A 26,553-nucleotide genomic window follows, 5' to 3' on the forward strand; every position below is an offset into this window, starting at 1 on the left:
AAGTCAGAAGTAGTTATTGTCTTTGGGGGGCAGGAAGGATAGTGATTAGTGGGGGGGAGCGCTTTGGGGTTGTTGACAAAACATGGTTCTTTGTAATAAATCATTAAGACGAGGAACAAAAAAGGAAGCAAAAGAATGAATACCAGACAGGCATACGCCTTCTCACCAACAGCACTCAACTTTGGAAATCATTGGAGCTCTGAGAGAAAATTGATTTCGAGCTTAGAAGACAAACTATCAATCAAGGATAAAGGAAGAGTAAGATAATTTATCTTCCATGCCCTTTTTTTCTGAGGAAGTTCCTTGAGAGTGTACTCCAACAAGAAAGAATACAAGAACGTGTAACACCAGAAACAGTGGAAGCCAGAGAAAAGAAATCCCAGGGCGATAGGTACATATCAGGCCTTGAAACCCCAAGAAAAAGGTCTTTCTGAAAAATGGAATAGATTCCAAACAATAGATAATGTGAGTAAGGAGGTAAGAAGTACTAGTGACAGCTCTAAAGAGGTATATTTGTCTTCTCTTAATAAGAAAAAAAAAGTTTATTAGAAACTTGTGGTAGAAAAGTTAGAAAAAGTCACGATCTAAGAATAAAACAAATTTAAAGCAGCATGATGTTTGAGAACTTACGGAATGTTAGAAGAGAATCCATTTAACCTTAATGCTGGAAACAATCACATTCTCTTATGAGTGGCAAGGGTCATGTGATCTTTAGAAATGAAATGTAATCCTCGCTCTGAAATTAGTAATGTTTACATGTGTGCACATACATACATACACTCTGTAAGTCGATTTTCAACTTTTAGACACATCCTAAGGAAGAAACACAGAAGATTTAATTATAGGGATTGAAAGATGTGTTATTAAACTTGACCATTTAAGACAGAAATTGGAGGAAAAGAGATTAGAGAGCTGGAGGAAAAAGGAGATGAAGTGTAATATTCTCATTTTACATAGTGGGGAGCAAGAGGTTCCTTTGAAAGTTGATGCAGCAAGTTTAGGCATGTTATTTAAAGTTACAAGGGTGACCAAGGGAAAAGTTAAAAATAACATGAGAGGTCTTCCCTAGTGGCGCAGTGGTTGAGAGTCCGCCTGCCAATGCAGGGGACACGGGTTCATGCCCTGGTCTGGGAAGATCCCACATGCCGCGGAGCGGCTGGGCCCGTGAGCCATGGCCGCTGAGCGTGCGCGTCCGGAGCCTGTGCTCCGCAACGGGAGAGGCCACAACAGTGATAGGCCCGCGTACCAACAACAACAACAAATAATAATAATAATAACAATAACATGAGAACAAAAAACTAGGAGGAGTTGGGGGTTTCAATGAAGTGACTAAATCCTCAGTGTTCGTAATGGGGAGTAAATAGCTAATTCTGAAGTTGATAAATGAGGAAATAGTGATAAAAGTATATTCTTTGGAGCTGAGATATTACTAAAAGAAGTAAAGCCAGGAATAACTGAAGGTAGCTCCTCCTGGAGTTGGAACTAGGAATGGGGAAGCATGAGTCTGCTCAGATATTCAGAATTGGTCCATTTGGCTCATTGGACAAAAACTTTTGAGACCAAAAAAGGTGTGTCTGTTTTTAAATTCTCAAGACTGAGATATATATATATATATATATATATATATATATATGTACAAATCACATGTGCATGTATTAATTAATGATTTGTTTCACAAATAGATTTATTTTTGACATTTTATAATCCATATGAATATTACATTTGCATATGGGCATATGATTTTAATTAATTAATTAATTTTCTTTATTATTTTTTTGGCTGCGTCAGGCCCTAGTTGTGGCACGCAGGGTCTTCATTGAGGCGTGTGGGATCTTTCCTTGTGGCATGCGGGCTTCTCTCTACTTGTGGCCCATAGGCTCCAGAGCACGTGGACTCTGCAGTTTGCGGCATGTGAGCTCAGTAGTTGTGGCACACGGGCTTAGTTGCCCCACAGCATGTGGGATCTTAGTTCCCCAACCAGGGATTGAACCCAAGTCCCCTGAATTGGAAGGCGGATTCTTTACCACTGGACCACCAGGGAAGTCCCTGGGCATGTGATTTTACATCTGTGTATACATGAACACATAATGTGAATTAAAGAAAAAGTAATTCCAAAGTAACAGGAAGCTTCTAATAATTCTTAACCAAATGCTACAGCAGACAGCCTTTAATTTTAAAAAGTTAAAATTGAATTAAGTTTGGGTTTTTTGGCAAAAAAAAATTAATAGAAGTGAATAAGTGTAAACAGTGTTATAAACTGAATAGAATAAATAAATAGAAACAGTATTTTAAATGGTGCTTAGGTTCTCAGATGGTCTTTAGCAGCTTTTAACCCCTGATGAGGAGCCAAAAGGTAACAGTGACAGCAATCATACTGTTAGTGCTAGCTTGAAACTAGTACAGAAGGTACTCAATTTTTCCTGTCTATTTTCTGGAGGAAAATTAATCATAAATTTCAGCTGGGAACTTGAGATTCTGGAAACAAAGATCCTAGAAGATTTTATTTCTTAACCATAGTAGTATGAGGAGGTATTTCTAGCAGAATTTTATGTATAGCAATTGCTTATGTTAGGGATTTTGTATCTTGGGGATTTACCATGAACTGAGATTTTGGCTTCTGTTTTCCTTTTAGATTCTTACATCTGGGAAAAACACAATCAATCAAAATCTAGATTTATTATATCCGTCTCATGAGTTCAAACCATTTTCTCCACTGTGATACTCCAAAATATACTTATATTTCATTCTGTGATACCAGTGACTTTTTTTCAACTTATTGGCATATTTAAACTGAAGATTTTGTTTTCTGGGCAGTCTTACATGCTCTGTATTAAATTACTTGGTTCTGAACATAATAATCTCAACTAATATAATGAGACGTCCATGTGCAAAGATTGCTGAATCCCATCCTAGCTTCAGCTGCCATGGTGGCGCCTCTGCAGAGGAGTCCGTTCGTCCTGCACGCTTAGCCAACTCACTTTGCTCTTAATGTGCAGAAGTACCAGAGTGGAAGCAAGCAGATTTTTCCTTATTTGTTATTCATTTAAAAAGATAATACATTGAATGTACATTCTGCATTGCTGTATATTCCAAAATCATCCTAATGGGTTGCCTATTATATTTCTTAATTATAGTGCTGCTTTTGATACAGTTCTTGGGATAAATGTTGCAGTCAAGAAACTAAGCCGTCCTTTTCAGAATCAGACTCATGCAAAGAGAGCTTATCGTGAACTTGTCCTCTTAAAATGTGTCAATCATAAAAATGTAAGTTATGTCTATATTTCCTCTAATACTTTAATGTTGTCAATGCTGCCATAATCATCTGGGTCTTTGGAGATACAATGAGTTTAGACCTAGGGTAAACTAGTGATAAAAATACTATTTAAATGGTTATATTTTATTGACAGAATTTTCAATCAACATTGGAGATATTGAAGTCAGCAAGAGGCATCATTGTCCATAGGAATTTAGGTCACTCAACACAGATGGGAATGTCAATTAACCTTGTAACCATTTGGTTTTCACTGTTTCCCTGTGTATAAAATGGCAACAGTATTGACCTGGCAAATTGAGAAATATCCAAATACTTTTTAGAAAAACGTTGTTCTATAAGTAGCTTTTACATATTCACATTTATTTAAATAAATGTTATTAGGTGATGTTATATTCAAGATAGTTGTACTTGGCATCTCTACAGAAATCAAAGCATTGTAAATTTTAAGGAAAAACAGTATATCTCTAGAAAATGAGGTACTCAGGCCCATTTTATGTTCTACTACTGATGCCTGAGCATTATTTTGAACATGATTTTGATAACCTTGCCATGTTATAAAATTATAAAATGTTAAGTCTGGCAGGGGCTTTGGAGATCCCCTCCCATGTGACCTCTTTTTGTTACGGGGTGGGGGGGATAAGTATTTAAAAATACACTCAACTCTATATGGCTCCTTTTGTTGTAACATTTATGCTGGATTTTTCTGGTGTAGGGACATTAAACACAAAACTAAGATAGGTTCAATCTTTTGAGTCTGTGGTTTGAGTTTGTTTTTAAATTCTCCAATGCATGCTTTATTTTACAGGTTTAAAACAAAAAGTAAAAAAGTTTTTTTTTCAGGTTACAAAAAAATATGTTTATTATTATTTTTAATTCAAACAGTATAAACAAGAAAGAAAAATCCTTGAATCCCACCACCCACTATCATTAACATTTTGGTGAGCATTCTTATGCATATATATACACACATACATAAATAAGCTCAGTTATGTTATTACACATCCTGCTTTTTCCCTAGTGGAATGTTGCTAGATCTCATATACATTAATGAACATAGATATAAACCATTTTTTAAATGGCTACATAGTACAGATGCACAGTTATTCATTTAACCAATCACCTATTATCAGATATTTAGATTGTTTCCAGTTTTTTGCTATTATAAGCAGTGCTGCAGTGAACATCCTTATACATTGCATCTTTGCACACTTGTCCAGGTGAATTCCTTGGCCAAGATAGCTGGGTCAAAGACTATGCACACTTTTGGTTTTAATAATATATACTGACAAATTAACCTCAAGGAAGACTGTCAATTTTACACTTTTATTGAGTATCTGAGTATGTCTTTTATTTCAAAATACCCCAGAGCTACATACTGTTGATTTGTTTTACCTTACCAAACTGATAGATGACAAATGATACCTTATTTTTATTTGTGAGGTTGATTTTCTTTCCATATCTCTATTAGCCATTTATTTTTATTTCTTGAGAGTTTGTTTTTCATGGCCTTTGTCCATTTTTCTCTAGGACTGTTGGTTTCTTTCTTATGCATTTATAGAAGATCTTTGTATATTAAAGCTGTCAACCCTCACTTTTCCATCTGACCTAATTTAGGTTGTTTTTGTCATACTGATTTTTGTTGTTGTGTTTAACATAATCAAATCTCCTAGGTTTCCTGTCATGCTTAGAAAAGGCTTTTCTACACCAGAATTGTATAAATGTTTATTCATATTTTAATGTTTCATGGTTTCATGTTTTAGATTTAAATTTTTGTTCCATTTTGAGTTTATCTTGGTGTAAAGATTGAAGTATGAATCTAGTTTTTTCCCCCTTGGCTAGCCAGCCACTCCAATCCTATATACTGAATAATTCATCTTTCCCTCAGTCATTTGAAATGATTGAGGACGTGTGTTTGATGCTCAAGCAGCAGAATTCATTGTTTAACCATTGGGGTGCCAGGACCAAGGCCTGTGGTGGGGTCCGTTCTTGAATCCTCCTTACATAAAGGTAATGTTAATAGGTAATGCTATGAGGCATTTCATCTTTATCATACCAAAAATATAAGCTTAGCCTTTACATTTCAAAACTTTTTAGAAATTTGGATATTGTATTTAAGTTTTCAGAGTTAACATATTGCTTTATTTAGTGTTTTTCTACTTGTAATTGCTACTTTTTTATGTTCAGAGCTAGAAAGACATTATGTGTTAAAATTCTATAGTAATAAGTTACTGGGGACACATAAAAGTGGTTTGATTAAAAGTGCATATTATTTCCAAGTTGAGAATCCTAATCATTTAGCTTTTTTCAAATGCTGTGTAATAGAATGTTTTGGTAAAAGCAATAACAATAATAATAAATACAAAGCTCTGCTGTGATTTTTTTTCTAGTTTTAACACACTTTAATGTTAAACTTAATTTTTATAGTCAAGTAGAGTCATTTGACATGCTGAGATATAATTTTCTCTTTTCAGATAATTAGTTTGTTAAATGTGTTTACACCACAGAAAACTCTAGAAGAATTTCAAGATGTGTAAGTATAATTTTTATTCAGTAATACACTGCTCATCAAAGAGTGAAAATTTAGAAAAGAAAGTAACTCCTTTTTTTACTTAGGAAATATAGGTGAGAACACATTTTTAAATGATATCCTAGCCACTTTTCTCTGTGGAAGAGAAATATTAAGGAAAATGAATAATAGTATTCAACTATTTGTGCCTAGATGGTTATCATTTCTACAACAGATAAAGGATGACTGAAAATAATTCTTCAGAGCAGACAGTGCCATTAATGCTGCTGATTTCCTTTACTGAAATATAAAATATAACATGTTTTTCTCTAGTCCCCAAGATTGTAGGGTTTAGGTGTTTATAATTATTATTTGAAATGGGTAAGTCATTAAACTTCCAAAATGTGAAATAGAATTATCTTAGTAATGATGAAATGAGATATTAATTTATTATTGAGATATAATACACAACTTTATCCTAAATTTATTCATGTATTCATTCATTCATTTAACAAATATTTGATTGCCAGGAATTCCCTGGCAGTGTGGTGGTTAGGACGCCATGCTTTCAGCCCGCAAGCCACACGGTGAGGCCAAAAAAAAAACCAAACAAATATTTGATTGCCAACTGTGTGCTAGACAGTCTCTTGAACTTGGCATACTTTAGTGACCAAAACAGCAAAAATCCCTTTCATTTTTTAAGAATCGCAGGTGGTCATATTTCTTCCTAGAGCTTGCAGGAAAGCCAGGGAAGATAGACAGTCAACATAACAAATAAGGAAATGATGTCATTCATTAGGATGTGTGGCAAATGTTGTAGAAGAAATGGAGCTGGGTAAGGGGGTTCAGAAGTGCTGGGCGTTAGGAGTCAGGTTGCAACTTTAAGTAGAGTAGTTAGGGAAGGACCTCACTGGATTGGTGACATGTGAAGAAAGCCTTCAAGGAAGTGAGGAGGTTAGTCCTACAGATATTTGGGGGAAGGTAGTATCAAGATAGAAGGAACAGGCAGTGTAAAGGAGCAGAAGAGGGAGTGTGCCTGGTGTGTTATAAGAACAGCAAGAGCCAGTGTGGCTGGATCAGAAGAAGCAGAGGAAAGTTGAAGAGGTGGGTTCAAAGAAGTGACAGGGCCAGACACTGCTGGGCCTCTAGGCCACTGTAAGGATTTTCCTTTACAAGTCAGTAAGACTTTCAGCAGGAAGAGTAAGCTTATCTGACTTATGTTTTAAAAGAATAACTTTGGTTTCTGGGTCGAGAACCCACTGTTAGAAGTAGGACACAGAAGACCAGTCAGGAGGCTATTGCAGCAATTCAGGTGAGATTATGATGGCTGCATTTAGACCAGAGGGGTGATAGTGATGGTAAAGGCAAGAGATAGGATGCTGACACTGTTTTGAAGGTAGAACCCCAGTGTTTGCTCCTAGAGAGGATGTGTGGTGTGAGAGAAAGAGGAGCTGAGAGCAACACTTGGAGTTTTGGCCTGAGCACCAGAAGGATAAAAGTGCTCTCAACTGAGATGTGGAAGGCTACAGTCAGAACAGATTGCGAGGCAGGGTAGAAGGAACTCAGTTTTAGTTCAAGATGTCTGTTGGACACCCAAGTGGAACTGTGAAATAGGCAGTTAGATAAATGAGCCTGGAGTTCAGCAAGGGGGTCTGGGTTGAAGGTATTAATTTGGTAGTTGTCAGTCTATAGATGGTATTTAAAGTCTTGAGACCAGAGACCAGAGATCACCAAGATTGTAAGTACAGTTAGAGAAAAGAAGACCAAGGACCGAGTGCTGGCACTTCAACAGTAAGAAGCTGGGGATAGGAAAAGGACACAGTCAGCCAGGATTGTAGGACTGGCCACTGGATTTAGCAACACGGAAGGCCGACATGGAGCCTTGAGGACAGTTTCAGCAAAGTGGTGGGGGCAAAAGCCTGATTAAAGTGGGATTAAGGAAAAATGGGAGAAAAAATTGGAGATGATAAGTATAGACACCTCTTTGGGGAGTTTTGCTTGCATAGGGAGCAAAAATATAGGATGGTAGCTGGTGGGGGAAGTAAGGTCAAAGTTTTCTTAAGATGAGAGCAATAACAGCATGGTTTCTATATTGGTAAGAATGATCCAATAGCAAAAATGTTTAAATATAGGAGAATTTGAATGTTTGAGATTCTATTTACTATGATATAAAAATTGTTTTGTATTTAACTTGAAAGGCATTTTGTTGTTAGTTGTTTTCATTTTTTGAAAACTTTTACAAACTTTCATCATATATTTGCTTCTTTTCAAGATACCTTATAAATGTTTAGGGAAAACAAGTTATCTTTTTACTTTAGCCAGTGCAGTGACTAGGTGGTAAGTTATTACTATTTCATAAAAATTCTAGTTTAATAACCATAAAGGAATTTTGGATAATTTTCATGTGTACATGGCTGATCATTTATTTCCCCAGGTATTTGGTTATGGAATTAATGGATGCTAACTTATGTCAGGTTATTCATATGGAGTTGGACCATGAAAGAATGTCCTACCTTCTTTACCAGATGCTCTGTGGTATTAAACATCTACATTCAGCTGGTATAATTCATAGAGTAAGTAGTGATACCATATTGTTTAGTTTTGTTTTTTAATCACAATCATTTCGTTGTCATAATCTCCAGTTACAAAAGAACATAATATTTTTTAAAAATTTGTCAATGTCGAAAATCCAAATAAACTATGGGATCATGTTACTCTTCCAAATATAGTTGAGATTAGAAGACATTTGTGGAATGCCTGGTTTGCCTGGGCCCATGTGAGCCACCCTGGATGCAGGCATGAGCCAGCTGTTCAGACTAGTACTGCAGAAAAATACTTCTTTTTTTTTTAAGTTTTTATTTGAAAGTAACTTAAAACTTAGAGAAAAATTGCAAGAATAGGACAAAGAACTTTACTCTTTACCCAGATTTACCTGGTGTTAATAGTTTTTCCATATTTGAAATCCCATTTTTAGTGAGCAAGGAATTTGGATTTGGGGTGGGGGAAAGTTAGAGGCCAAGTAGTATATGATACAGTTGCTTGAGAAGTCTTATGTGAATTATGGCCCAAGTGTTCATTGCTTACATCGTAAAATTCTACCACTCCAGCATCCCAGCCATACTGGTGGGAGCTTTCGGAAAGGTTCCAGGCAGATCTTTTGAATAGGCCAAGGCTGGAATTTGAATGATGGTGTTGCCTGTCAGGGGGTACATATTTAAAAACCAGAGAGATATTCTCTAAGCTGGTTTTATGAGTTTTTGTTATTTTCTTCACTTGTACTGCTGTGTGGGCAGATTATGATAGAGTTGTGTTTTTTTGTTTGGTTTTTTGTTTGTTTGTTTTTTTAGCAACTATAATGTTGAGTGAGACTAGAGGCAGAGATAGTTTTATTGAAAACATTCTTAGCATTCCTTAAATTATTACTATACTAATTTTGTTGACAGACTGTCTTTCAATATTATGTTTCAACAGCAAGAAGTTGTATTTTCTCTGAACTGAAATCTGTGGGGGGAAGAAGATAGTGAGACAAAAACAATGAAGCCTTTTCATACAAAAAAGAATAGAGAGATTTTTGATGGTGTAGTAGTAGTAATTCTTTTGGATCTGTTGGGTGCCAGGAAAGACTGTTTCCATCACAGCCACTGATCAGAGACCTAACACAGTAGCAGAGCCCACCAATCCAGAGAGGGCCAAACTCTTGCCCCTTGTGAGCATGAGGCCTGAGGCCTGAGTGAGGTCTGTAGCCTGAGGCCAGTCCTGGCCCTCCCAGTGCCTGTTGGGCGCCTGGCACAAAGAGTCCTGACCAGTCTTCAGTCATTTAAAATACAGCCTTTGCTGCCGCCAAGTGTTCAGTTTAAATTATATAAATACTGTTGACAAACTTGCTTTAAAAATAGTAACATTGGTCTTTTTAATTAAAAATAAAGATTTCCCAGCATAACATTCTATTTCTCTTCAAAAATATTTACAGACCTTTATATAAATTAAGGCACTCCTAATTTCTCTTAAATACATTTTGTATTAAAGTCTTAACTGAGAATAAGTTCCCAGATTATTAGGCTTCATTATGTTAGGCCTTATTAATTTTGTAAAAGGAAACAGTTTGTCTTGCTTGTATCTCCCCTCTTGGGCCCAGATATACATGGGGCAGCAATATCCTCCCATTTTAGGGGGTCTTGTAAGAGCTGCAGCATGCACGTGCCTGTGTTAGGTGATGTTCCGTCCCTGCGGTTTAGGCCCATACCTGTGGACCAGAAGGTCCAAGAAAGTTTTGGTTTGCCCAGCATGATTCTGCCAACCACCTCTCCATCCCATTTACCTCCCCACTGGGTCTCCCTCCCCTTGTCTTATGCCCTCCTGTTCACACATTTGTGGGTCTGCCAGACTTTGTGTCTGCTGTGAAAGTACCACGTGGTCATTGTGGGAAAGGTAGAGAAGGCACCTGTTTGCACACCCACCACCCCTCCAGGTCCCAAGAGGTGATGAACCGCAGTTATCCCTTTAAACCTGTTAACGGTTTTCTGTGAACTTTTCCTGTCCTTTTTTCTGTATACTATACGATAGGCATAAATACACACATTCGGTTTTGCTTACTAAGATGGTTTCGTTCTAAACATAAAATTTAATTACTTGAAAAATAAAACACCTGTAATCCCACCAATTTTTACCTTGTATAATTCAAAAAATTGAATGGAAGTCCCCAGCCCACCACTGTCACCTGGAGGAGGCCAGTGATGGCAGTTGGGTGTGTTTCCTTCCTAACTTTACACTGACACATTTTCTTACTGATGCTAATACCAACATATCTGTCTATACTAACGTCCTTTTTAACTTATATTTTTCAAAAACAGGATCATCTTGTACATATATTGTTCTGCAACTTGCTGAATTTTGTATTTTTATCAAGGATCAAATAGTTTTACAAATACTTACTAAAAAAGAGCCCCCACCTCCTCCCTCTTATTTCTCTCTCCCCAGAACAAATTCTTTCAGTTCTTTTAGCTGTTATTTTGGTGTTTATCTCCATATCTTGAAATAATATGATGAGATCTCTATTTGTTGATCTTTCTTCAGTTTGGGACATAAGGTACTGACTTAGCTCTTTTTCACCAATCGTGCCCCTCACCTGCCACCTTTCCTGTCCCCCTGTCCTCCCAGTATAGTTACAATGTAATTGGTTTGGATCAGTGTCCATAGTGTGTTTTACGTCATCATGACCCTATAAACGCTTTTCACAGCTAAGCCTATATTTACACCATGATTATATTTCTTTTCCTTTCAACTTTTTGTCCCTAGAGTTAACAACACTTGTCTTTTATTTGTTAGAGTTTTGGTCTTTGTTGTTTGTTTTAAGGAGGGAGCAGTTTTCCACATCCTTATTGCTAATTAAACCCTAAGGTTTCTGCCAGGTATCTAAGTCTTCTCTCACTGTATCCAAATGTCTTAGCTGTTCCATCACCTTGATTGTCTCCTGGCGCCTCAGCCCTGCTCACATCTGGACTGGCTGCCCCCATACCTGATGCAGAGACCTTATCCTGGACCTCGCTCCAGCGTTTTCCTGGGGATTTCCTTCACCTCTCTCTGGAGTTGGAGCCCACTTCCTGATCCCTATCTCTCCTTTGTTTTGGTGGGACACATCCTCCAATAGCTTCCCCAGAAGTGGTGCATGGGAAGTAAAATTTTTGAGGCCTCAGATAGCTGAAACTCTTTATTCTGCCCTCTCACATGATTAATAATTCAGTTGGATAGAAAATTCTTAGTTACAAATCAGTTCCCCTCTAAGGTGTAAATACAGTACCCTGTTGCGTAGTGTTGTATGGCTTTTGAACTTTCTAATGCCATTCTTATTACTGATCCTTTGCAAGTGCCCTGTTTTGGGTTTTGTTTTATCTCTGGAAACATTTTTTAAAGTTTCTTTATTTCTTGTATTCTGAAATGTTAGGATGATATGCCTTGATATGGAAATTTTTTTCGTTAATTGTGGTGGGCACTTCAGTCTGGAAGAACATGCCATAGAGTTCTGGAAAATTTTTTATTATTTCTTTCAGAATGCCTTCTTTACTGTGTTCTTTATTCTGTCTTTCTCTGAAGTACGAGTTAGTTGGAGCTCTTTTTTATTTTTAAAAGTTCCTTTTTATAGCATTTTGTTCTTTTTTTTATTGGAGTATGGCTAATTTACAATATTGTGTTAGTTTCAGGTGTACAGCATAGTGATTCAGTATTTTTTCAGATTACATTCCATATTACCAGATAATGGGTGTAATTCCCTGTGCTATACAGTATTTCCCTGTTGCTTACCTACTTTATATATGGTAGTTTGTATCTATTAATCCCATACCCCTAATTTGTATCTGTTAATTTGTATCTGTTAATCCCATACCCCTCTTCCCTCTCCCTTTTGTTTTTGTTTTTGTTTTTTTTTTTTGCGGTACGCAGGCCTCTCACTGTTGTGGCCTCTCCCATTGCGGAGCACAGGCTCCGGACGCGCAGGCTCAGCGGCCATGGCTCACGGGCCTAGCCGGTCCGCGGCATGTGGGATCTTCCTGGACCGGGGCACGAACCCATGTCCCCTGCATCGGCCAACGGATTCTCAACCACTGCGCCACCAGGGAAGCCCCCCCTCTCCCTTTTGTTAACCACAAATTTGTTTTCTATATCTGTGAGTCTGTTTCTGTTTTGTATATATATTAATTTGTATCAGTTTTTAGCTTCCAAGTGATATCATATAGTATTTGTCTTTCTCTGACTTATTTCACTAAGTATAATATTCTCTAGGTCCATTTATGTTGCTGCAAATGGCAGTATTTCATTCCTTTCTTTATGGCTGAGTAATTCCATATACACACACACATACCACATCTTCTTATTCAGTCGTCTGTTGATAAGCGCTTAAGTTGCTTCCATGTCTTGGCTGTGGTAAATAGCATTTTATTCTTCTTGCATGGAGACACTATCATCTCTACAAGGCTAGAATTTCTTTGAAGTTTGTTTTCTGGGTTTTTCTTGTTTGTTTTTAGGCACACTGTGTGGCATGCGGAATCTTAGTTCCCCGACCAGGGATCGAACCCATGCACCCTGCATTGGGAGTCTTAACCACTGGTCTGCCAGGGAAGTCCCTTTGAAGTTTTCTTATTGCTGCCTGCAGTGTTTTCCTTTCCCCTGAGGTTTTGTTTTGTTTTGTTTTGTTTGTTTGTTTTAGTGCATTTGGTCTCTCGCTGTCACGTGTGAGGTTTTCCTCAAACGTCTGGTGACCTTTTGTCACTGGTCCTATTTAAGACTGAAGGATTAGAAGGCCAAGTGGAAGTGCATGGGTTGGGATTGTTGAATGAGGGGTTTTTCTCTAGAGCAACACATAGCCACAGGTGTCTCTGTTTGCAGGTCTTTTCTCTGGACATCATTTAGTTTCTCTAGAAAAGGCTCTGGTCTCTTGACTGAGGGAGAGCAGTCTGGCTGCTGGTATGAAAGGCTGTGTGGGGTGGGGCTGAAGTTCTCATGTGGCAAAATGCAGACCTTCGCTACAGCACCCTGTCTTCAGGCTGGGCCCCTCACCCATGCCCTTCCTGTGCCTCATACCAGCAGATCTGTTGGTATTGTGCTTGAGGCCTGAGTCTGGAAACTTGGTTTCAGTTTTTCTAGATAATAGGCCAGTAGGAGTAAAGGAGGAACCAACACCTCTGTGTGGATCTGGGAGGTCTACCTTTACCTTTCTGTGAACCTTCCCCCACCCCAGATCCCTCAGTGTCCTGCTCCCTGCCCCATCCTGCCTTCCACAGTACTTGTCGTTCAATTCCTAAGCCCTTCCCAGGTGTTGTGGTCCACATTATTTCACTGTGGGCCACTCACTGAGGTTGGAATTTACTCTACTCAGCCAAGTCATTTATTCCTTTCTGCTGCCTTCCCTCCCCATAGAGCATGTGGGGTTTTTCATTGAAGGCATTAGTGTAGTACGATGGCATTAGACATGCAAGAGATGCATGGGGAGAAGGCCTGTGAGGAAGAACAGAGGGAGTAAGTCAGTGGAGGTGGGGAAGCTGACAGGGGTCAGCCCAGTCTGACCCCTTGGAGTAGAGAGGGCACGAAGGAGGGTTGGGAGCTGCCCGTCCGAGGAATCTGGTGTCTCATAAGAATGGACCTCCTTCCCCATGCAGTCATTAGCCAAGAGCCACTGTGGGGTGTGTGGCCTTGTCATAAGCAAAGGGGAGGATCAGGGTACCTCAGTGGGGTGTCTGTCAGTTGCAGTCCCACAGCAGAGAGCCAGGTACGCATTTTCATGGCTACCACCATCCACCCTTGCCCCCCTCAGCTCTGCTTCTCCACACAGGTCAGGACCAGCCCCCTCAGGCTCCCTGTGGGCCTCCCTTCCTGAGGGGAAGGGACCAACTATAGCCCCTTTCACTACAGTTGACCTTGGAGCCACAACAGGTACTCATTCTCTCCATTCTCCATTATTCATACCCTCAGCCATCACCTTGGCAGGTCTCTGTGCCTTACCTGAGTGTGACCCAGACCTTCATTCCTGAGGGGTCTAAGTCTGGTGGCTCACAATGGGCCACAGGGTCCATGGACCCACCCAACAGTCATCTCCCCAGTCCTCAAGTGTGTGATTGGAACTGATACAGTTGGCAGTTGGTACTCTTAGCAGAGTGACCCCTACATTGGTTCTCTGGTCTGTGAGGTAAGAGTTATGATGGGGAAGGCCAAGTGGAAACCTGAAACTGCCCCCCTCAAGATAGTACATCAAAAACATTATTGAACTCTGGGAGGTGGGGGAGAATGGAGGAGATTAATGCTGCCATTAAAACCCAAAGAATGCGAGGATGGTGGTCCCTCATAGCTCAGTTTAATTCACTAGTCCAGCCCTTGAAGAAACTAGATGGATGCTAGAGAATGTAGACTATCGAGCCTTAGCTGATCAGTAGTCCTGATTGCAGCTGCTTGTGCTGGACACGGTGTCGTTGCTAGAGCAGATTAATAAGGCCTCAGGTGTGGCATGTAGCCTTTGACTGGGCAGATGCATTCTTCCATGCTGATTAGAAAAGACGATCAGAAACCATTCACACTCATGTGAGGTGAACAGCAATATTCTTTCAGTTTTGCCCTAGGCCTGTGTCATAATATAGCTGGAAGAGATCTGGACCAGTCTCCATTTATTACCTGGCCTCCACAACTCACCCCCCACCACCAGCTAGAGGAGGCATGATGTTGCTTTGGGTCTTTGACTTTCAGTATCCACTTAGAACTTGTGTCTAACACTTCTCCAAATGACTGCTGTTCCCAGGTACAGTCACCTGAGTAAGGGGTCATAGGTACCTGTGGGGAAATCAAGGCAGTGGACGCTTGTTACAATGTGCAGGGACACCTCTTCAGTCAGTGGGTTCTATACCGAGAACTGACCAGGAATAGCAACGGCCTCAACCTTCCACTCCTCTGCTCTTGCCCTTTTTTGGTTGCAGATATTTTGTGCACCCTTATTGGCTGCCCCAGTGATGCCATCCCCGCACTCTGGGTCAAGCCCCCAAATTTAGGTGTCATTTTTATTTTAATGTGTGTTTCTTGTTTGGAGTGGTTTTCAAGATTTGAAGGGGCAGAACTGTCTTTACTCTGCCATCTTCAAACTACAAGTCCAGTTCGTTTGTGGAAAGCTTCTTCTGGTTGTGTGTGGAGACTGGTGGGAGAGCGGCTGTGCATGTGGGGAGCCCTCAGGCGCCCTGAGACCTCTTTAAGCACCTTCCCATCCGCAAGCGTTGGGAGGCGGGGCTGCCTCTCCCAGTCCTGCCAGGACAACAAGCCACACCTTTGACAGCTTGGTTTGCATTTTATTATCACAGTTTTCCAGCAGATGGCAGTAAAGTGCATTGTTCCAACAAAATCAGTGCAAGAGGACAATTTTCTGACAGGTGGAGGTGGCTGGAATGGGCATGTCTACTAATCACACAGCAGTTCATCAGACTGGCCGGTGGCACTACTCTAATCATCCTTGTTCATGTGGCGCTGTGTTAGTTCAGGGCCAGGTTGGATTTCAGGGGCTGCTGGTGGTAAAGTATAGACGTCTCAAATTTTTAAAAACATCAGTCTCCTAAAAAGAAAGCACCTATTGACGTCCCCACCAACAGTGTAAGGAAGGGTCTGTTTCTGCTTCTTCCTCCAGCACTGGATATTGCCATTCTTTTCCTCATTGCCAGAAGAGAGACTAAAAATTGTTCCTTGTCATTTGGGTTTTTAATTTTCATGAAGTTGAGCATTATTTTATGTGTTAGTAATTTGTATTATGAAATGCCTGTTCTTGCCATACTCTTTGGTTTTAAAAAAGGAATCTAGAAACAGATTGGTTTGTTTTGCCTTAGCTGTATTACTGCTTTCTCACAGGAAGGGGTCACTGGTTTGAGCGTGGGGCTGATTCTTCGCTTGCTTTCCTTTGTGCAGAATAGCAGCTGTGGGTGAGTTGGCAGTGCTCCCCACAGCACATCTCCACATCGGGACATGCACAGCGGAAGTGCTCTGGGGCCAGCCAGGGACCAGTGCATCTGCATGGGCTTGGTGGGAATTTTAATTATGTTTTTAAGCGATATATATTTATAAGTTATATTTTACTGAATTCCAGATGTTTAGAAAGAGAGTGCTTAGCAGTAATGAAACATAATTTTAGCTGATGTAATTTTTAAGTGTTTTTCTGCTTATCCCAATAACACCTGGCAGCCATCACTCAAGACACACCTATGCCCGTTGGTGACACATCGATTGGAAAGTTTCAGCCAGGTGCTGGGCCTGAAACGTCACTAAAAGTGACGGTCTTACTGTGTGGTGTGACTTGGCAGTTTGACATGGTAGCTACACATTGGAAAGCACTTGTGAAAAGAATAGATGTGGATTGTTTAGAAGTCATAGTTTCTAGGGTGAGTTTGCAGGCTGGAGTCCAAGGCAAGAGTCAAATTCCTGTGGCCTGAGGAAGGGTCTGGGATGTGGGGGATGACCGTGGAGAAAGTCCCTAGAGTTATGACGGAAAAAACTGCAGAAGTGATAGGTTGTGTTGAGAGTGTGGTGGAGTCTGATGTGTACATTCACTCAGCAAACATTTTCTGAGAGTTTGCTGTGCCAAACTCCGGGCTAAGAGCTGAAAGCACAGAGAGACCCTTGAGGCCTCCTCTTACAGAGCCCATGCTGGGAGGGGCAGAGGAGGGACTTTGAGGGTAGTATGTGTGGTGGGGAGTGGTAGGTCCCAGGGAAGGGTGGGAAGTTGGGGTTGGTAATCATGGGATTCTTCTTCCAAGGAAAGAAGAAGCCTTTGGAAGATTCCAGGGTCAGAGAATTCTAGCCATGTGCTGTCCAGTATTATAGCCACTAGCCACCTGAGGCTATTAAGTACTCAGAATGTGGCTATAATTATAAATAAACACTGGATTTCAAAGACAGTACCAAACAAAAAGAATGTAAAATATCTCATTAATAATTTTTATATGTTGGTTACATTTTAAAATGAATATTCTGGAAATATACTGTATTGGAGTAAAGGAAAATATTATTAAAATTAATTTTACCTTTTCTAGTCACTTTTTTTAAGGTGGCTGTTAGAAAATGTAAATTACACATGTGGGTTGAGTTATATTTGTATTGGACAGCAGGGAAGAGCCAGAGTGTTGGGAACTGAAGGATGACCAGACGTGGAGTGAGGGAGGAGAGGGCGTTGTGGAAGTTCTCAGAAGGTTTTAAGCAAAGGAGTGTCATGAAGGTTTCCACACAGGGGTAAGGGCAACCATATGGCCTCTCTAGGCTGATTTGTATTAGTTTCAATATGAGAGTAGGATTTTCCAAAATGGTTCCAAAATCCCAGGGTTCAATTCTAACTTTCCTCCTTCTCCCAGCACTCTCACATACCTCACAAATCCTTACCAATGTGAGATTGTTTACTTAGCATGCTTTGGTTCCTTTTATTAATTTAAATCATTTCTGCCCTAGGATTTGAAACCTAGCAACATTGTAGTAAAGTCAGACTGTACCCTTAAGATCCTTGACTTTGGCCTGGCTCGCACAGCATGCACTAACTTTATGATGACCCCCTACGTGGTAACGCGGTATTATCGGGCACCTGAAGTCATCCTGGGCATGGGCTACAAAGAGAACGGTGAGTACAGACAGAACTGGAAGAGGCCGAGATGTGTAAAAATAGTGCTGTTCGTCATCACTAGTTTTTTTCTCTTTCCTGTGAACTGTATGAAGTATAATGTGGAGGCTGTGTTATACATAGGTTATCATAGTTCACAGATGAGAAATAATTAATTTTATATTTCCATTGGCTAAAATTATCCACTTTAAAAATTCACTTTTAAAGTTAATATTTTTGAATGTTTATCAAAGTATAACATACTTACAGAAACGTATGCAAATCCCGAGTGTGCAGCTCAATGGGAGCACACCCACATAACGAGCAGCACCCAAGGCCTCCCCAGCCCCGCTCTGGGTCTCAATCCCCAAAGGAAGCCATTATCCTGATTTCTAGCAGCAGAGATTGATTTTGCTTATTTTTGAACTTGATATAAATGGAATAATACAACATGTGCTTTTTGTGTGTAAAATTGGTATTTTTTTCACAGCAAAACTTATTCAAGCAATATCAGAGCTCTTTGAAGCTTAACTTTTGAAAAATTTGTCAAAAAGAACTAAATCACATTCACGTGTTAAAAAAAAGAATCTGAAAGTTTGCCTAAGTCATCTGAAATGAGTTGTGCTTCAACTTTATTCAGATGTTTTATAACCTGTGCTCCCATTCTGAGAGACACAGCTCTGTGGGCTTCCAGTCCTCTGTGGACATGAGAGAAAATTAGGTCCCCTGTTAGTTCTCTCACCCCACCCCCAGCAGCAGGGGCAATAAATAGCCCTCTGCCTGGTCACCTGAGGCCTGTAATTCAGCTGGGCCCCCACAGAAGATGGTGAACAGCCAGAAGCTGGGGCACCTCTGGCCCTCACCTGGAGCCCAGACAAGCCTGTCCCTGTGAGGCCCTGCTGACTTGACAGTTTAAAAAGGATCATTCTGGAGGCGTGGTGTTCATATTTTACAAAAGTCCTGCTGACAAGCTGGGTTTGTCTTTGTTTGGGAGGGGGTTTGAGAAAGGACATGTGTTGGAGGGTCTCTGGCTGGTTTTAATCACCTGGTGTTTGGTAGTGGACATCTGGTCTGTCGGGTGCATCATGGCAGAAATGGTCCTCCATAAAGTCCTGTTCCCAGGAAGAGACTGTATCCTTCACAGGGAGAGACCCAGCACTAACCACGAAGGCTGGGGGCACGGGTGGGCATGTGCCTGGAAACAGCTTTGTGGGGACAGGCACTTCTTGTTTCTGGGACTTTGTTTGTTTCTGAAGCTGTAAAGTATTGGACTCTTTGGCACTAAAAGCCCAGATTGCTGCAAACCGAAGGCCAAAATAGAGGTCAGCAATATTTCATACTGTGTAAAAAAGTTCACCCGTTACTAGCAATTTATTTTCCTTGTTTGTGTGTTTAGTACACTGTTAGAATCCTTTTCCTCACCTTTGTTTTGTTCATGGCACTTCATAATTTTGTCATTTCACTTTATTTTCAGTTGATATCTGGTCAGTGGGTTGCATCATGGGAGAGCTGGTGAAAGGTTGTGTGATATTCCAAGGCACTGATCGTATCCTTCCCGGGGGACCTTCCCGGCCATGTTTTCCATAAATACCAAGGGCAGCAGGAGGTCAAAAGAAAAATGTCATAATTCTAGACTGTATTCTAAGGGGGTCTTGATTATGTTTGTTAAATTAGTGTCACACACCAAATGGTTCAATTTTATGTTTCTTGTTTGCTTGACTACCTGTAACAATTTTATTGAGGCATAGAATTAAGTTAAACCAATTTATATTAGTTCTTAATTTTATTAAAAATAGCTTATAAGAAATGTATTTACTCTTTGACAAATGTATTCTGATATTTAAATGAAAATTCTGTTTAGTTAATTCAGTTAATTTAGCTATCTAGAAAGTTGTTGTCTAAATTTAATAGGCCAATAATTTGTAATTTGTTTAATTTGTTTAATATACTATTTCATTAGTTACCAAGATGAATTAAAATATTTTCCTCCAAAGTAAGAACTGAAGCACACTACATAAAGACCTAAATGAAAAAGATTAAAGTAAAAAGTTTGTGAGAAACAATATTTGCTACATTTTTTTGTTTTGTTACTCTTCTGACATTTTGTAGAAAATTTTAGAAGATCCACTTAGGTTATTTTGTGACACACTGGGGAAGTTTAACAGACATTTAAATAAATATAAAATGCAAAAGGTTAACTTATACTGTGGTCAGCAAATCATATTAATGATATATAGCATAAAGGAGAATAGATATATGATAGTTTCAATAGCTTTCTTTTCTCATATTCCTCATATTCTTCCATCTTCAATATTTTTTGCTCTAACATGGTTTTTCACGTATACCCTTTTTCATTTGTGTTCTAACCACCTAAAATTTTCATTAGTCTTTTGATTTTGTTTTTTGTTATGAAAGTGGTCTCTGCTGGCAGATTGATGGTTATCTTTAAAAGAAATTAAGTTATATAGTCATGTTTTATATGTATTTTATTAAAGTAATTTTAGTTTTTTATAGTTTTATGAGGTTGGTTTATTTGTAATATAAATTCTTCACAACACAGACCTGGAATGAAAAGATTTTATTCCTATCATTTTATTTACCTTCCTTGACATTTTTCACATCACAGATTTTATGTGAAGTTAAATACAGCATTTTATTTTGTTCTAATAAATTTTCTAGCAATTTTCCATAGCCTTACCTTAGATTCAGTTGTTTCAATATGTAAAAAAGGAGATCTTTAATTTGCAAATAAATTCATTTAAAAAGGGAAAAGTTGATGTATTCTAAAGATTGGTTGATTGATTGATTGATTGATTGATGGCCATGCCACAAGTCTTGTGGGATCTTAGTTCCCCCACCAGGGATTGAACCTGGACCCACAGCAGTGAAAGCGCAGAGTCCTAACCACCAGACTGCCAGGGAATGCCCTAAAGATACATAATTAGAAGTATCTACTTAACATTCAGTTTGTCTCAATTTTTAATTCATTTTGTGACTTTCCTTTCTTTAATTAATTAAAGGTTTTCTTCAGAAAGTACAGAAATGAAAAGTGTAGGAACTCTTTGGTACACTATTAAGTAATTTAAAATTCTTAATTTACATATTAACATCTTGCAATGTCAGTAATAATAATTTTATGTATAACGTCACCTACTGTCATTCTCAGAACATACACAGAGATTACATCATTTTCCAAAGACAATTTTGCTAACTTTTTCCAACATTAGATAGAAAAAGATTCCAGAAACCAGATTGCAGTTCTCAGAGATTTGTTTTAGATTCGTAACCTGAGGTAGAAAAGGAACTCCTGTCCCAACATGGCCTAAGAGAAAGAGAAAGCTTTAGGCAGGCACCTCCCAGAGAGCAAGGGACCCTGGAGGCCAGGAAGCAGGTTACTGAGGGAGGCTCACTGACACTGTCAAAAAGGTGAGGACTGAGAATTGAGGGATGGTCACCTGCAACTTTGATGGGCGCAGTTTTCATGAAGTGATGGGGGAAAAGCCTGATGAGAGGATGTTTAAGAGAGAATATGAGAGACTGGGAGTTAGAGATACAAGTATAGACAACTCTGTTTTGCTGCAAATGGGAATGGTAGCTAAGCTACGATGTTCAGCCAAAGGAGAGTGGCTGTTGCTTTAAGATGGGAGAAAAAAAATTGTTTGATTGGTGATGGAATCCTCCAGTGGATGGTGTACCAGCAAGAAGAAAGACATTACAGGAAGCGAGAGGGCCTCCTCCTTTGTTCTTTAAAGAACATGTGTCTGTTCCCTAGGTTCTTTCACAGTGATGTCATTTTATTTTTCTAAGACATACCTCAATTAGTCACTTTTTAAAGATGCTGTTTATTTGATTCCTCTGGCTTGCGTTCTCTTGTATAATTTTTATGGTTTTATCAATAGAATCCCTTTCCACATTCATCTTGCCAGTTATCTCAAGCCCCAAGTGAAAGAGGCAAAGCTGGTATTGTCTGCATTTTACAAATAGGAAGGTGAGACCCAAGGGAGATTGACTGCCTGACACCTAGTGAGTGTCTAATACACAATGGAGTCTGAAACCCAGGTCATATACTTTGAAAGGAAATGAAACACACTCCTTTGTATTGCAGTGATGGTCCGGGTCAGTGCCAAGTAAAACAGAATGACCTCTCAAAGCTGTCACTGCTCAATGTAAGCACAGCTACAGTGGGAAAGGACATGGTGAGAGCTCAGAAAGTCCAGAGCCTTGGCTCCTGCCCACCCCCTCATGCACCCCATCCCTCCAGGCCTGCCTCGCAGGGGTGGCTCCCAGCTGTAAATTGAGCAATCAGATAGGTCTCTCTACTTTAGGGAGCTTTAGATCTAACATAGTTTTATTATGAGAACTGATTTCAATTTGCCTATATAATTACTACCTAATTTCATGTTTAAGCCTTTCAGTCATAGGTATTCTTCAGTTACAAGATAACTTTATTTTGATCTAGAATGGGAAGGCATATAGACTTCATCGTGTTGATTTAATAAACTGTGATCAGAGTTTATAAAGATGCAGAGTTTTTTTTAAATAGTCTTAACTTGGAGCCCAAACCTTTTTCGAATATTATTTCAGAATGCTTCTGCTGACCCAGTGAGGTGGCCTGGTTAATTACTTGTTGATAAGTATAAATATAATTTAAGTTTTTCTTTGAATGATGCTACTTTATGTAATATGAATATAAGGCATTTCAGTTGTATTTTCCTCAAGAGACTCCTTAGATATTGATCAGTGGAATAAAGTTATTGAGCAGCTAGGAACACCATCTGCAGATTTCATGAAGAAACTTCAGCCAACTGTGAGGAATTACGTAGAAAACAGGCCAAAGTATCCTGGAATCAAATTTGAAGAACTCTTTCCAGATTGGATATTCCCATCAGAATCTGAACGAGACAAAATTAAAAGTAAGATATCATTTTTTCTTATACTGGGTGAAGCTTTCACTTTATGTTTGCATTCTAAAACCTGTGAACATTGAGAGACAAAATAGTTGAAACCCTCAAAGTCATTTACAGGTAAAATGAAGGCATTTCAGAAAGAAAGCTTAAAGACCTAGAAGTTTTGTCCTCAATAAAGTGACGTAACTGAAGCCTGTGGTCAAAATATTTACATCAGTCTGAAAGACTCTTATGTTAATTACAGCAAATGGAATTCAAACAGTTTTCAGGTATAAAGAATACTTGAATACAGATTCTAGCCCAGTTGAACAGTCAGAAATTTTAAAAGGCTCCTTCTCCCCTTCTCCTGTGCTTATCACTAAGTGTTTTAAGGGAAAGAATAGATTTGTTTCTCTCTACATCAAGATAAACTGTGCCTCATTCAGAAAAGCCCCATCTCTTCTTTGCCTATACTAGTGAATTTTAATTGCTAAAACCTAGGTGAGCCTTATATTTAACCAAGTTATCGAAGTTGTTGGATTTTTTTCTAACTACTAATCTCTAGATTTTAAAAAAAGTGTATGTTGCCAACATTGTATACAGGTAGGCAAAGCAGAGGTATCTGTGAAGTGTTCTATACTGTGCAAATATGAAATCATTGTGTGGCTTAGTCTGTTCTAATTTCACTTCGATGTGGCATCAAGAAAAAACACTTGCCTCTGCTTCATGCCTGCATTCTTGGCAGTGACACCCTTAGCTTAGCTCCTGTACCCTCCCTGGATGTGGCTTCTCAGCCTTGTGCCCTGTCCTTCTCCCTTCCAAATTCAGAAGCTGAAAGCACATTTGAAAGCCTGGTTTGTAGTGGAAGTGGCTGCTTGACTTACTGTTAAAGAAGAAGACTCTAATAATCTTGAAGCTATCAACAATTTCTCAAAGTTAATATATTTTTGTTCTGTCTCTGCTATCACATTTAGTTCTTTATTGTGTGATTTTCAGGTTAACGGTATTACTTTATTAATCTAATATTTGTTTTTACCCCAGCAAGTCAAGCCAGAGACTTACTATCAAAAATGTTAGTGATAGATCCCGACAAGCGAATCTCTGTAGATGAAGCTTTGCGTCACCCTTATATCACTGTTTGGTATGACCCTGCTGAAGCAGAAGCGGTAAGCATCTATTTTGAAAAGACTTATGTGTAAAGGCAGGGCATACATTTCCTTGGACCTTCTGTCTGTTAGTCTGGAATGGGTACATAAAGTCCTAGATTTAAAAGGACTCCTGATTACAACGAGGCCATGTAACATGGCTCACAACCCCTTTTGGGACTCTTGTTAGTGGGGCTCTACTCAGAGTACCTCAGGAGTGAACATGCTTATGCTGTGGTGATATAATTATCTTCATTTATGCAGATGCTGATGTGTGATCATAATATCACCTTTTTTAGGCATCCATTTGTGTACCTGGCACTGTGCCTTGGGCTTTGCTTTACATCATCTTGTTTAGGCACCCAGTCAGGCTAAGAAACTTCCTGAAAATCACAAGTTTGTTCATCCTTCCCCAGAGGTACCTGCTAGGGGGGTTCCACTTCTGAGTTTGGTGCTCATGTGCATTTTTCTGTAGCAGCATTGGTATGGATGGTCTTTAGTTGGAAGTGAAATAACCACATAGTGGCATGCTCATTATTATGTCTTGGCCTATGCATTTAACCACCATTTTAAACATTGTTTTATATGAAAAGAATTTGATTTATAAACACATGATTTTAAGCAAATTTTTGAAGCAGTCCATTTATGAATTGGGGGTTGAGTTTGGGAGTTCTAACAGGAAGAAATATAAACCTGAAATGTGTTTTGCAGCTTCTGTATTTCATAGCACAGTACCTTGTCCAGGGTGGATCTCTAAGAAGCAGCCTGTGATTACTAATTTTATAATTACATTTGGGCAGATGTCTTTAGAGTGTGATTATTAAGAGGACTATAATGCTCTATTTTTTTGGTTAACTTTTCCTCAATTATTTTGATTCTGAAACTGATGGAAATCATACTTATAAAGAAATCTTTAATAAGCCAAGTATTTAATGAAACTACATCCATATTATAAATATTTTAGAAGTCTTACAAAGTGATTCTTTTTCTTCATGCCTCATTATTTTTTTAACTATTGACTTTAGCTGTAATTTAACTTTTAGCCACCACCTCAAATTTATGATGCCCAGTTGGAAGAAAGAGAACATGCAATTGAAGAATGGAAAGGTAAAGATGGAACTTATTTTGATTGTTACTTATGACATTTCTTGCAATGGGGCAAGATTTTTAAAAAAGTGTATGTTGCCAACATTGTATACAGGTAGGCAAAGCAGAGGTATCTGTGAAGTGTTCTATACTGTGCAAATATGAAATCATTGTGTGGCTTAGTCTGTTCTAATTTCACTTCGATGTGGCATCAAGAAAAAACACTTGCCTCTGCTTCATGCCTGCACTTTTTGACAATAGCCTTTCTAAGAGAGGGTTGAGAAACCCTGAAGCCCATTTATCCTCTCTCTTCCTATTTCCCAGTAGAAAAAGAACTTGAAGATAACAGAATTAGAGAGGAACGTGTATGAATTGCATATTATTTGCTTCAAAAGAGAAAAATAAAGGCTTTTTCACACAATCTTACATTATCAAATCTTGGTTTGTAAACTAAACTCAGTGATTGTATCACACTTACCTTGACAACATGTTGCAAATTGTTGAGTAACCCCAATTCACAGGTCTCTGTAAAGCAGACGTGGGAGACCCCACTGGGGTCATGTGAACTTCTGCTGTATTTGTAAGCCATGTAGTTATATATGTGTTTTAAAATAAGAGTTTGGGGAAAATTGCAGATCAAAAATATGCAGATAGTTATTATTACCACTCTAAGATTAACCAAACAACCCACAGCAAACTAAACCAGTAAAAAAGAGGCTGAACTAAAAATTTTTCATTAAAAAGAAGAATCAGTAGTAATTGAGAACTATGGTCAGCGCAAGTCAAACATGGTGATGTGTCCTTCCCAAGAGCCCCTCCCCGGGATATAGGGATACCAACAACCTGCATGTGCACACACCCATAGGCCTCACTAACTGCTTGCAATATGCTAATTTTATTTCATGAATAGCAAAATTTTAGGAAGCTGCTTAGTTAATAGGTAATTAGTTTTTCTTACAAATGAAAATTGAGGAAAACTGAGATTGAAGCCAAGAAAAAACTTAGGTAATTAGATTAATTTCTGACCAATCTGGAGGGGTTATATTTGGAGAACCACAGTAAAGATGGAGGAAAACATGTGCAAAAAGATGTGAGAGTATCCAGTACTTAAACTGTTCTGTTAGAGCCACTTTGCTAGTACTTTCCCTCCCTCTCTCCCCACCTCTCTCCCTCTGTGTGTCTCTCTCATTCTCTCTCCCTCACCCCCACTTTGTAAAACCCCCATCATGGATCCAGAGCTACCATACATTTTTGGCTGTCTTTTTTTTTTTTTTTTTTTTGGCTGTGTTGGGTCTTGATTGCGTGCGGGCTTTCTCTAGTTGCGGCGAGTGGGGGCTACTCTTTGTTGCAGCGCACAGGCGGTGGCTTCTCTTGTGGAGCATGGGCTCTAGATGTCCAAGCTTCCGTAGTTGTGGCACGCGGGCTCAGTAGTTATGGCTTGCGGGGTCTAGAGCACAGGCTCAGTAGTTGTGGCACATGGGCTTAGCTGCTCTGCAGCATGTGGGATCCCGAACCAGGGATCGAACCCATGTCCCCTGCATTGGCAGGCAGATTGTTAA

At 39.2% G+C, this 26,553-nt stretch overlaps 1 protein-coding gene across 6 annotated transcripts in view; it reads left to right on the forward strand.

The window, feature by feature from the left end:
- The window catches only part of MAPK9 (mitogen-activated protein kinase 9), a 59,261-nt gene that overhangs the window by 27,942 nt on the left and 4,766 nt on the right, over positions 1 to 26,553 (forward strand). For 3 of the 6 annotated variants that reach the window (XM_027096344.1, XM_027096341.1, XM_027096342.1), the window contains exons 3-10: positions 3,135 to 3,264; positions 5,746 to 5,804; positions 8,215 to 8,353; positions 17,733 to 17,898; positions 19,352 to 19,423; positions 22,608 to 22,790; positions 23,805 to 23,929; positions 24,952 to 25,015. In XM_027096344.1, coding sequence (XP_026952145.1) covers positions 3,135 to 3,264; positions 5,746 to 5,804; positions 8,215 to 8,353; positions 17,733 to 17,898; positions 19,352 to 19,423; positions 22,608 to 22,790; positions 23,805 to 23,929; positions 24,952 to 25,015 — 938 coding nt within the window. Of the gene's footprint in view, positions 1 to 3,134; positions 3,265 to 4,156; positions 4,213 to 5,745; positions 5,805 to 8,214; positions 8,354 to 17,732; positions 17,899 to 19,351; positions 19,424 to 22,607; positions 22,791 to 23,804; positions 23,930 to 24,951; positions 25,016 to 26,553 lie in introns of those variants that run through there. The other 3 variants (XM_027096345.1, XM_027096343.1, XM_027096346.1) reach the window with 3 other exon arrangements.

This window comes from Aethalodelphis obliquidens, unplaced genomic scaffold (genome assembly GCF_003676395.1).
Source record: "Aethalodelphis obliquidens isolate GAN/ISIS:26980383/991018 unplaced genomic scaffold, ASM367639v1 scaffold102, whole genome shotgun sequence".
NCBI lineage: Eukaryota > Metazoa > Chordata > Mammalia > Artiodactyla > Delphinidae > Aethalodelphis > Aethalodelphis obliquidens.